Source organism: Acanthisitta chloris, unplaced genomic scaffold, assembly GCF_000695815.1.
Source record: "Acanthisitta chloris isolate BGI_N310 unplaced genomic scaffold, ASM69581v1 scaffold7114, whole genome shotgun sequence".
Classification (NCBI taxonomy): Eukaryota; Metazoa; Chordata; class Aves; order Passeriformes; family Acanthisittidae; genus Acanthisitta; species Acanthisitta chloris.
The window spans coordinates 47948-61219 of record NW_008668696.1 but is presented as its reverse complement, the minus strand read 5'-3'; the positions used below and the strand labels follow the sequence as shown (position 1 = coordinate 61219).

At 38.7% G+C, this 13272-nt stretch overlaps 1 protein-coding gene across 1 annotated transcript in view; it reads right to left on the bottom strand.

Annotated features, from left to right (window-relative positions):
- Positions 1-9584: 9584 nt before the first annotated feature.
- The window catches only part of LOC103800627 (cystine/glutamate transporter-like), a gene marked incomplete at its 5' end in the record, with an annotated part of 49565 nt that continues 45877 nt past the window's right edge, over positions 9585-13272 (bottom strand). Inside the window, 1 exon segment of the mRNA XM_009073009.1 lies at positions 9585-9652. Coding sequence (XP_009071257.1) covers positions 9585-9652 — 68 coding nt within the window.

Below are 13272 nucleotides of genomic sequence, written 5' to 3'. Positions count from 1 at the left end.
TTCCCCTGAGATGTGTTCACAGCTCCAGGGAGCTGAATTAATTATCCCCCATGGAGACAGGAGCACAGAAATGCTCACAACACTGGCAGCACTGGTATGTTCACTTTTGGGCTCTATTTCTTTTATACAGTCTATTGTAGCTCATTATTAAAGGCTTTATGGTTTGAGAGCTTCCAGTAGGTCACATTTATCACAAACATGGGTTTCTGGGTGGGTTCTCAAAAGCCCCTCATCTTTCCCCAGAATCGTCTCTCATTAATTCAACAGTCCTCCTGGGCATAGGGAGAACAGGAACCACACAGTGTAGGTCACAGGCTGCCTCTCCATGAGGGCTGATGACTTTCCCAGGTGCCATCCAGACAGTTTTTTACCCATCTGAGTCCACCCACCCAAGCCATGGGCAGCCAGTTTTTATAGAAGTATGCTGTCAAATGTTTATTGACGTGCAGATAGCCTATATCCACAGCCTTCACACATGCTTATCTGCTTCTATTAGAGAAAAAATGTTTTATATAAGTCTGGAGGATTGGGTTTATTTTCCAAATGTTTGCAGTAGTACTTCTGAAGCATCCCTATCATCTGACAAAAAAGGGAATTTAGTGCAAACCCATATTTCAGTCACTCTCCCAATACCACTGCTTCCCCTACAGAAATTGTTTTATTGAATCTGATGTTTTTGAAATTAATTTGGTATTCATGAAAGAGCTCAGATTGATAGCTTGGAAAATGATGGCTAGATTTCTCTGCACAGAACCCAGGCAGAAAAACTGATTTCAGACCTGATGCAATGACTGCTTGAAGAAGCTCAGTTTTTAAAGGGATTCTGATGGAGTTTTAGTTCTAATCCAAAGGGAAACATTTCACCCATGTGCACAACACATTCAAAGCAGTGTTCTCACTGACACTCAGACTTCTTCCCCGGATCTTTTTAAAAGTTTGTTGCCTGAATGGGGTTCTGTCAGATAGCAGGCTCCACATTTAGTGGCTTTGGGAGGCAACATAATGACAGATATCAGCCAATAATATGGTCAAACAGTGATGCAAACAACTAGTCCAACATTGAAAAGATAATTTATTGCCTGACAGATTCAATCTTCTCTTCTATCAGTTTAGGTAGAAAGAAACAGCTGTATTATTTTTAGAGCAACATTGAAAAATACGGTATGGATGAAATACAAAATAGAAAACCTTTTTTCTCAGAGTATCGGTGAAGGCTACCCATAACCTTGCACCAGTGGCTATACCATCCAAAGGACTTCAAAGTTCACAGCAGCCATCTACCCAAGGGCTGTGTTCACATGAGCCTGCATGCACAGCCACTTTGATATGAGTAAGCACAGGTGCAGATTTGCAAAGATAAAAAATAATCTGTTTTATGGTTTTTTTCAGTATCTTCCTTTTATTATCTTTTTTATTTCAGCTTTGTTCCAAGACCTCGCACAGTTTAGTATTTGGCAGACTAGGGGCTGGTATGATACCTCACCAAAAAGATGTCCCATGCTTAAGAAAAAGAGGATCCATCCTATTTTGTCTCATTTATATTGGAGGAAAATAGATTCTGAAGTACTATAAATTTATTACAGAGAGCTTGAAAGAGCCTCTTATTATTCAGTGCTTTATAAATCATTGTTAGAAGTGTTAATTTCAATTATCTAAATGTTTTTCTGGCTTGTATGTCATTTGCAATAAAATTCCTAGGGCCAGATTTACTGGTGTACACCATTTGCTGTGCACAATTCCAACCTCAGCTTTACAACTGCTTTGTGTTGCTGGAGTGGTGCACTGAGCTTTCTAATGATTCTGGCTTATTGCCTTTTCCACACACATTCTATATCAATTTATTATTCCGTGGTGGATGGTTATATGCCTGCTGCAATTTACTTTAGAAATAGTACTAAAAATGAAGTTGATATGTATTAAATAATACTTCATTTTCTTACACTTGCAACACAGGAATGTACCTCTGCATCACCAGCTGTAAATCATATATGTATATGTGTATACAGAAAATCATGTGTAATAGAAGAGAAAGCTAAATTAAAGCCATACAAACTGAACATAAATACAGCTTAAATAACATCTTGAAAAATTGTAAGAAAAAAACCCCAACACATCGTACTGCACCAGCCTGTGGTTTGTATGTGGGCACATTCATAACACAAATAAAATACAATTTCCCCATGAGTGCAGCTCCCAAATGAGTTCCACTATTACAAAGGCTACACAAACCCTTCACCAACAAGTCCAGGATAGGGAGATGACCACATGCTGCTGCTGCCCCTTGCCCCATCTGCCAAGAGAAGCTGTTTGGTTTCAGACCCACATTCAATATTCAAGCCCAGAGTTTTGGTGCAGACATCCATTGCCAAGAGCCAATCAAACCCAAATCTGTAGTAAACTGTTGCTGATACCTGAGTAAACAGGGTGTTTTTTCTAAAGCAGGTAGAAGAGGAATGTTTGATTGGCCACCTAACCTTTTGACTAACATAGAATGATTTCATTTCTAAAAGCAGCAACTCTAAGTGAATGCAGAGACAAGGCATTTTATTACCCACATGTGTCTGCTTCAGATAAAGGCTTTACATTTCCATTTTGGAAAGGATTTTAAAAACAATTTTTGTTTAAAATATGAGTAAAGGAATAAAAATGGGTCAAGATGGATTCAACACAAGAGATAATTATTACCATGAGCTACAACCTGAAGCATTTTAGCATACACATGCCACTAAATAAATATGACACTGGTGCAGCACTGAACACTGTCTTCTAAGTGAGCCTGCTTTTCATCATCCAGATGCCTTTGTATGATCTAAAATAGGGCTGTGTGAGGCTTGCAGTCAAATGCAGTGCCATCAGAAAGGTATGATCAATCATCTCTGCCAACCTGACAGTACAGGATCTGATTTATCCTGCCTCTGACTCATATATTTATTATAAAATCGAAGGTACCTAGGGTTTAGCATCAGTACAAAGCACTGGAGTTTTGTTCAATAGTGAGCTGTTGCATGTGGAACAAGCATCAAATCCCCTGGCATTTAATGATTCATTTTCAATATATCCAGCACGTGAATTAGCAAACAGAGATGTGAAATACTAACAGCAGCCAAAAGTAATTTATGAATATTGAATCGTACTGTGCAGTATGTTAAGTGAAAATACGACGAGAATTCCCTTAAAAGCTTCTTTGCCTGCCCCAGCTTTCTGCTAAGCAGAACACCTGAGGGAGCTGCCCTGAATGTAATGCTCAAAAAAAAAATAAATTAAAAAGAAAACAAACTTATGAAATCTGAACTGTCTCCCTAGAAATGGATATCAGATATTTTTAAATGAAGCTGTTGGTAATTGAAAATATGCAAGTAGTTAAGCATAGACTGTTAATCATAAAATTCAATGCTGTGCACATAGTCTTTCAGTTTGTCCAAATCTCTGAGAATCCCCCCAGCATCTTCATAACCTCAAGCAGGATTTGTCACATGGCCAAATTTTCTAAAGCCAAGTTGGCCGTGTCAGGACCTCTAATGGGGTGTTGGAATGCAAGTGCAAGGATTCTATTAAAATGCTGCAGCACATCCTGGATACCCGAGAGGAGCTATTTGCTGTGATAAGCTTTAAGATCCTCCAGCTACAATCTGCAAACTATATGAGCCTGTAAGGGAGGAGCTGCTTGGAATGGCTTTAGAACCTTATGTGACCCTAACTCATGACAGTGTTACTTTTTAAAAGTACTGTTACAGCCTGGAAAACTGTTTTTCTTTGACATGACAGTTTTCAGATGAGGAGAAATATGAGGCTTAAAAAAATGGTAAGCAGATGGGCAAGAATAGCACCCAGCTTAAAATGAAATACAGATGTCTCAAAAAGCTGGTTTGTGGTGGAGACACTGAAAGGAAATGCTTTCAGTGAAAAGTTATTTGTAGCATTCAGTCAGGGTGAATGTAGGAGAAAGCACTGGGGAAATGGTAAGAACCATCATCTGCCTGGAAGGTCATGTTTATACCTCTAAGATTTTCCTCACTTTCTCTCAGATATTTTGCTAAGTGTGGCAGAATGCACACATACATACAGTCTAAAACATCTCAGGCTGTGTCACATGCCCTTCTGAAAGCCTCCATCCACTTTAAACCAGAGATCCTGCCTTGATTCTTTTCAACAGCTTGATACATAGGTACCATGGAAGCTCAAGTTCATGGAAAGACTTAATTCATCTGTACTAGTCTGACTGCTATGCTATGCATATTCATTGATTAGTATCCTTAGAAATCAGCTGGAAGTCATAATTAAGACAAGCCAGCATTGCTAGCAGCAAATTATACACATGCTTTAGATCCAATTACACTGTAATGACTGAGTGGCAAAGAGAGATTGGCAGCTGAAACTGCATCAAATGGCTTTCTTCAGGCAGAGCCAAAGGCACAGAGTAAAATTAGAATAAGATCCCATAGCATTTAACTTCGCATAACAAACAGGGAGGAGAAAAAAAAAAATCACACACACAAAAAAATCACATTACAAAAAAATAAAACACTCCACATGTCATCCTAATCTTCAAAAGGGGCAAGAAGGAGGATCCAGGGAACTACCAGCCAGTCAGCCATACCTTAGACCCTGGAAAAGTACCATCTCATTCTGGAGGCCATCTCTGCCCCCACAAAGACAAGATTGTGATCAAGAGTAGTTGGCATGGGATCACTAAAGGCAAGTCATGTTTGACCAACCCAATTGCCTTCTATGACAAAACAACTGCCTGGATGGATGAAGGAAGAGAAGTGGACGTTGTCTACCTTGACTTCAGCAAAGCTTTCAACACTATCCCACAGCATCCTCCTTGGAAAACCCTGCTTGAGTTGGACCAGATGACCCATTGTGGTTCCTTCTAACCTAACTGATCTGTGATTCTGTGAAAATTTCTAGGTAAGAATTCCACAAAACATTGTATGTAGAAGCGCAAGAGGTAATTGCAAAAGCCAACTACTTTAAAAAACCCAGGACTCCAACTTCACTTGATTCCAAAAAGGCCTCAGCTTAACAGCAAGAAATATTTGGGAGGAGAGAATGAGCTACAGAAGCACAAAATCGACTACAGCCACAGCACTTTTATGACCATGTTGGCTCATTATCAATATGGTGTTTAGAAAATAGCAAAACTTTGGTTTAAATCACAACACTGTCTATGTTCCTCTTACAGTAAATGTAAAGAGGAACCAAACTCCCTCTTGATAAAGTCAAGCCTTTGTTGGAAAAGGTGTTTTATCCATTTGAGTGTTTGCATTTCAAGGAAAAAAAATATTTCAAAAGCTTCTTTGAATAAAAAAAAGAAACAAGAAAGCAAATGTAAACAGAATTGGTGTCAATTGATGACATGCTCCCCAGCAGTACTTTTGCAAAAAGACAACAGAAAACAAATTAAACATGGACTAACATGCAAGAAAATTATACAGACTTCTGAAGGCAAGCAGCAAACTCAATCAGTTTGCCAATGCTCAATGCATCCCCAGTAGGTGTTTAAGGCAAGGAGACTTTCCTCAGTTACTCCAGACTTATCACCACAGAGGACTGGCTCAAAAATTCAGGGGGATGTTCAGGGTGGGAATAAAAAAATCACAACTGATGTCTCCTACAGATGAGAACACCTATCTGGGCACAGGGATATCTCAAATTGCCATATCCCTTTGGCAGGAGCAGTCTTCCCTGAGACTGTTTCTGCTGGGGGAGAGCCAGGCTAAAGGGGAGTCCACAACACCTTAGGCAGGATACAAGCTGTTCTGGACAAAAGTGTACTTTTAGGGATGGTTGTCCTCACTTGCACTAAAAACACCTTAGCAGACTATGTAGAGAGTGTAAATTTAAGTGTGCAAGCCAGTTCAAATGTCTGAAGGTCCAGTGATATTCCCAAACTGGCATTTGTTACTGGCCTTACCTGTGCCAGCAGGATCTACAGACATTGCAGTCACTGCAGAAGGCTTCAGCTTTAGGCAGCAGCTCTGTAAACAAACAGGGATCATCACACATTATCCTGCACTTCCCCTTGACCACTTCTTCCTGGGTTCAAAATGACAGACTTTGTCATTCCCATCCTTCCCAGACATAAATACACATTTTGCACTGGATTTAGGTGTGTTACCCACTCCATGCTCTGCTGTCCAAGCTATCTGTGCTCTGCTGATCGTGAAATAAATTATTTGATAGGCATGTTGGAAAAATGAAATATCTAATTCCTCCTGAAGGAAGATCAACAGCCATTTCTCTTTAAGACCTATGCCAATTAAAATCTGTCTGAATCCTGAAATATGGCTAATGTTGAATCAAAAATTCTGAAGGTACTGAACATAACGGAAAGTCCTTTTCATCTAGTTGCATCAACACAATTAGCTACCTACCTTGTGGATATAGGTAACTTCTATCTTCTGTAGAAAAATATTTGAAAAATATTCTTAAATTGAATGATTTTCCACTGAAAATCAAAGAAGCAGGAGCACACACATTCAGCCAAAGAGTTATATTTATATATACATAGTCAAAGGTGTACAAACATTTGGCAAGCAATGTTTTTTGGCTTGGTTTTCATTCAGATGGCAAAATCTGGAAAATGTAATGTGTTCTAGCCAAAAGAAGCCTCTATTGCAATTTGAGTTGAAAATAAGCAATTCTTAGGGGGGAATTGAGATCCCCCAGATCTGGAGGTGCAAAGGCAGGTCAGCCTTTTTGGAGACTTCAAATACTGAACTGTTTCTCTATGTTGTACTCAACCTTGTCAGTATTTGTGATGGATATAAAATGTTTGTTTCTATGAACCTATACCTCAGAAAAACAACAAATTCAAAGAAGAAAAACAGCACCCATCTAAACAAAAATAAAGATGTGTTTTGACAGAGTCCAGTTGATTAAAAGGTGCAAAAGGCAAGGAAAAAATATTAAGGCTCACTGAAGTTCTCCACAACAGTAGTCTCATTGGGCTGACCACCTCAGGCCCCAATAGGAAAAAATTTTATAGAAAGATTATCATTTATTATAGAAGAATTTCCTTTATGATGCTGAAGAAAATACATAAAAGTCTTAAAAAAGTAACTCAATGCTTTAAAAAATATCTTGTAACATGGTTTTCCTCCACTTGTGAGGTTATGCTTCACTTCCAGGTGTAATAAGCATCTAATCCTACCTTTTATACTGTAGTGGAAACCAAATTACATTATTTTGCATTGTGATTGCATGTGCTAAAGAAAGTAAACCTGAAATTAGAATCCTTGTGCACTTCCAAAAAAATAGTTTTTTATTTTGCAGGCAATTTTTTTCTTCTTAAAATATACAATATCACAATCAGTGAGTCATAGGATTTCCCTTGGGACAAATTAAGCCCTTACATGAAATAAATCTAGGAAAAATATGTTCATTCAAATCAGGCTTCAGAAACATTACTCAGCTTTAAAGACTACGATGGGAAAAATAAAGCAACAAACTGTTATATTTACAGAGTTCATTTATTTCTACAAGTTAACACTGCCTACATTCAAACTTTCAAGTAATGTGGCACAATAGGAGTGAATGCGTGAGATGAAGCAGTTGGAGCTGAAAATCCCACATCCACACTGTTGCACTTCAGGTGGTTTTGTGTTGGATCCCATGCACTCAGCATCCATTAGCAGAGGAGTGGGGTTAGGTGCACTCCTGGAGAGTGACAGATAGTTTATTTTTATCAGAGAGAATTAGAGTTTGTTTGCTCTGAAGATGCTTCATGACAAAGGCCAAACCCTGGTGAACAGGGATGGCAGGAGATGGCCACAAAGACAACATTCTGACTCAAATGGAAGTACTAATAAAACACATGCACTGTCAACACAAGAGAAAAAGACTCTTTAAAAATGTTTGCCTAAAACAAGTTTCAAATAACACTTTAAGTTAATGTAAATAGAAAATATTTAAAGAAAAAATTGTTTGCAAAATGCTTTCTGTGTCTTAAATTACTCCTCTTCTACATAATCAATTACTTGCATTTCCCTACGTCTTTGAAATTCCAACAGAGATACAAGAGATAAAAACATGTATAAATTTAAGACATATTACTGTAAACCCTTAAAGTGGTAGATATTCTGGATATATACAACACATATACAATACACAGTCTCCCTTTACTGTAGTGGTCTGGCTACTAGTTGTGCTTTTCTCACAATTTAGTAAGTTTAATGTTGCTTAGTTCCATAAAAGTTTTCATGAAACTTGCTAACAGCTCAAAAAAGTAGTGCATTCAATAGTTAAGTATTATATTCTGAACAGAGTGATAACAAACCTTAATCTTAAGGTTGAGTAGTCGTTAACAATATAAAACCAAATTTCTAAGCATTAAAAAATTACTTTATCTACAACTATCTTTAAAAATAAGGTAAAACCTCAGATCATATTTGTGGCAGATCTCAGCTCAAAAATAGTCCTGGAGATGAATTTCATTTGATTTTATCAGTTTTGATGGCCTTTCTCTGTTTCTGCTGAGATAAAACCCAGGAGAAGACAGGCAGAGCACCTGTTTCTCAGTGTTTCAAAGCCCAGTTAACAGGAGTGTGCTTGATTGAAGAACACACACATTAGGCACATATCTTACTCAAATCAACAAATCTGCTGTACCTTGCCTTAAACCTTATTCATAAAAAAAGATTGCATTTATTGCCATGTCTATACAGTATTCCCACCAGTGACATTTGTTTCTGCCCACCAACACTGTTATAAAACCTTAAAAACAGGTTTGCCTGACGGATAACTGCAGAACCATATGCTTCCAGATAGGAAATATTCATACAACAAAGGAGCTCACATTCAAATGTTTGACTTATTTGAAGGTGATTACTCAGTTGCTGGATTTCCTGTGCGTATGCACACAAAGAAACACTGGTAAAACCAGTAATCATTTCCAGTCTGGTAGAAAGTTTAACATGCATAAAATGACTGTTCTCACACAAAAATCTTCCTGCCCCACTGGCAGAAATATTGTCTCAAAAGATGCTTCTGTTGGCTATAGTACAAGAACTCTGGAATGAAGAAACCTTGAACTCGCCACCACAAAGGTGTAGAAACTGCTGTGCTTCTGCATCAGTGTGCTGGGGCTTCCAGCGAGCCAAAAGAAGTCAAATCAGGCTGCCAAATGGAGTGACATGAAGAACATAGTGTGTGAAAATCAGCTTTATCTCACCCTTTCTCTCATGAGAGTTGGGATCTCCAGAGACAGCCAGCAGGATACATTCTTCACAGTACACCCAGCTTACACATCATTTAAACCTATTTTTCACTGATAAAGCAACCAAAATCCTAGTGTGAGGAACCTACAGTTTGTTAAAATAGGACACTGTAACAAAAGAAATAGTGAAGAGATGAGTTCCCCCATAGAACAAGTTCTTGCTTTCTACTTTTAAACCAACCATGTTAAAAAATATTTTCCAACAGCATTGTTAAATACAGTTCTGGTAAGTGACTTGCTCGGTATCTATCTTGGCTGTGACTTGTTCCTTCAGTTTGCAGGATGTTAGAAAGGGGGATAAATCTCCCTACTCTCTGTATTTCAGGTTGAAATGAAACATCAAGCCAAAAGCTGTACATGAAGATCATGATCTCTGGTCTTCCTCTGGTGGGATGACTTCCAAGAGGATTTGCAATGTTATCGTTATCCTGTCTGCAAAGATAAAAGCATACACATGGGAACATTTTTGGGGGGGATGAAGAAGGCAAAAGCAGCCAGGAAAATTCTTAGCTGCTGTATAGCCTACTACCACATACATTTCACAGTGATCATGTATATCACACATATACATATATGCATATATATACACATACACATACATATGTATACACACATATCAATCATTTAAATTCAAAATTCTCTTCCTTTCAAGTATGTTTTATTTGCCTCTGATTCAAGGCTATGCATATACAATAATAATGTAAGGGTATGGATGTATAATCTTATTCAATAAAGGTCTGCATGCATTTAAAGGCTATCTTAAAGTATGATTGCTCTGCACGACTGTTTAGTTTTAACTAAGCAGCCAAGTTTGGAAGGTTTCAAACAAGCTAATACAGCTGTGCCAAGATCTTTGCAAGCAAAAAACCAAAAAAAAAAAAAACACCAACAAAAACCAAAATAAACCAAAAAAAATTACATGAAAGGAAATAACGATTACAAAGCTTAACAGATCTAAGAACGTACACATCCAAAGCAACTTCATGCCGGTCTTTTATCACTCTGGACATTTATTTCCTCCTGATGTTTTTAGGGGGGTTTCTTTTTAGGGTACTGATTCATAAATGGTACAGTTAATTTAGATACAGAATAGTGAGAGAGCATTTTCTTATCATTCCTTTCACTTTAAACAAGCAGAAATTGTTGTAAAAGAAAGTTCTGATTTTTCTTGTCTAGCACAATGTGCTGTTGACATTGACATCAATGTAAAGCCAGGAGGATAAAACAGTGCAACTCACAGAAGATATGAACTGAAACCACTTCCCTGACCTCCTGTCTAAGGCAGACTCTACCATCTTTTGCTCTTTTCTCTGGATGTCACCAGTTCAGTGCAAAGCCAGGCTGCCTTTAGACTAAAAACTGATAGGGTCAGAGAGGCTGAGAGTCCCCAGGGACTGTATTTTCATCCCATCTGCCTTCCCTACCCGCAGAGGGGACATCAGAGCTGGGCTGAGCATGGCTGGGATGAAGGACAGGAGGAAAGCCAGCAGCAGGAAAACAGCAGGACTTCACCCCTGCCATCCCACCCCTTCAAGGTTTGAGGCTGAGCAAAGGAAGAAGAGGAAAAGCAGGATTTTATGAAGATGAGCTCTGGTGTAACAGCTCTTGGAAATGGGCACAGCAGCAGAGGGAAAGCCTGGGTGTCTGAAGAGCTGGTTGTGATCTTAATATCCTGTTCACCAAAGTGGACAGTCACCAGCAGCAAGACCTTGCCCACTATTCCATTTCTATGCAGCGGTTTTGCCATGGAGGTTCAGACAAGTTTGGGGGCAGAGGTTCTGCTTTGTGGGTTTTTTTGTTGCAATGTGCTCAGAATCAATCAGTATAAGGAGTATTTTCCCCTAAAAATTACATTCCAATCTGTCTGCAGTTGTTATCTCTATATTGTCTGCTTGGAGCAGTACCTGGAGTTACAGGAATAGTTTCCCATTTGTCACAAGACAACCTAACATACCGTGACAGTACAGATGACTTCCCCACCCCACTTTGAACCCTAATTTTTCCTTTCAAGAGGAGAATTCATTACAAATGAGTACCAGGGACGAACCTTTATTAAAAAAGCCAGACCTGGTATTTACACAAGCACCACATAAAGTCTGGGTGTGGAAAAAAAGCAGAAATGTAATGCATATATATAAGACTGGATGTGAAATCCATGACAACAAAATGATGAGATGATTCCTCTCATCAACAAACTCGACAAAGAGAAGCAAACTGAACATATAACACTATGACCTGAGTGAGCAAGTGTCATCCTCTGGTACTGGTAAATAATCCTAACAGAGACATTTTGTTGTATAAAGAGATCCTATTTCCAGCAAGGGCTCAGGCTATGAAAAAAAGGTAGGATTCAACTTTTCTTTTAAGCTCCTTATAATTCAATCCACTGTAAAGATATAGATGTTTTAAATATGAGTCTAAGGTTGGGATTTCAACTGAGGAAGTGCAAATAGAACCAGTCTTGTGCTGGTGCCACATCCTTTTACACACTGATCTGCTTCATATGATTTTGCTAGGCTTGACTTTTTTCATTCTCACATTAGTTCTACAAAAAGCAAGAAAGCAGAGGTCAAAGGAAGCCTGTACAAGCTGAAAATTATTTGTCCCAGCACATCTGGTTCTACAGTGAATTTCTTTGGAAGAGGAGAGAACAAAATGTTATTTACACAGCAAAATACCACCCAGAACCTATGAACCCTACAAACTGTGAAGCTACCTTTTGTTCAGTACAGTAATTTGGTAAGGAGAATGGGCAATGCAAATGCAATTAAGAACAGTCAAAATGTACAGAACAAAGACATTCAGCCTTGGGAGAGAATTCCTTGGGTAATCCATTCGAGGCCACTGCTAGTGTAATCAGTCTGAAACTCCTTTCAGAAATGTACATAACTTCAGGCTGGGTCTTTTATCCCACTACTCATTCCGACTGTTGAACATCTCACTCCTCTGATACTTACAAAGCCTATTCAGAATATCCAGTCTGATCTTACGTGAGGTTGGTCTGTACCTATGTGGTTTTGCACCAGTGTTGACCTTTACTTAAACAGCACATGTTCCATATAGGATTTATGAGCGCCAGTCATCTCTCATCACCAAACCACAACTGGGTAGCTGAAGCAAGACAATTCCACAACAAGGTGACTTCTCAGAGGGCAAAGCCCCCACACCAGCCTGTCCATGTGCTGATCTGGGCAGAAGCAGGAGTCTGGGAAGAGTCTTGGTAGAACCACACTGTGTTCAGACTAACAGGCTCCAACTCCCACTCTGGCACTACACAAAATGCTTTCTGGAAGTCTAAGTAGATTGGATTCATCACATCCTCCTTTGTCTAGAAAAGCCAATTATCTTATCAAAGAAAGCTACCCAGTTAGACTGGCAAAAAGCTGCCTCTTCAGTAACAATCTGATTTTTTCATGTTGTCCTTTACCTCATGTCTGGAATTACATTTTCATGCCTATGTACACCTTATGCATATTGTTTCAGTAAACTTGCAGCTGCCCAATGACTTCTCTTTTCTATATTGCACAGAGGTACCTTAAGTGAATTTATCCTCATTGAATGCCTTTGGAAAATGTTCTTAGGCTATACAATGGGGCTCTGTTAACACTCACAAAATAATGCCAGTTTAATGACTCTACACAGAAGGTTTATTATTTCTTCTTCTGAGGGAAAAAAAAAACCCCTAATTATTTAACAAGCAAATCTCCACTGTTCTGCACCACAAAGCTGTCAGCATTACTTTTCTGTCCTTATTGTTGTTATTTTGGGGATAATAATTGCAAAGCAAACAAGCTGTTTCACCCACTGACTGAGTTCCACTGGTTTCCCCTTTGAGCCAGTACACTGTGCCCATAGGTAATACACCAGCATCAGGCCTTCTTTCTAGGAGGAGAATTTTGTGTTATCTCAAAAACTAGGAATTATTCACCTTCATTGTCACAGCTGGCAGAAAAATCTTCACATCTATCCAGTCTACCTTAAAGAGAATATTTTTTCTCTCACCCAAGTAATGTAGTTCAACACTGGCATCCTGTGGCCAAAGATTCAAGTAA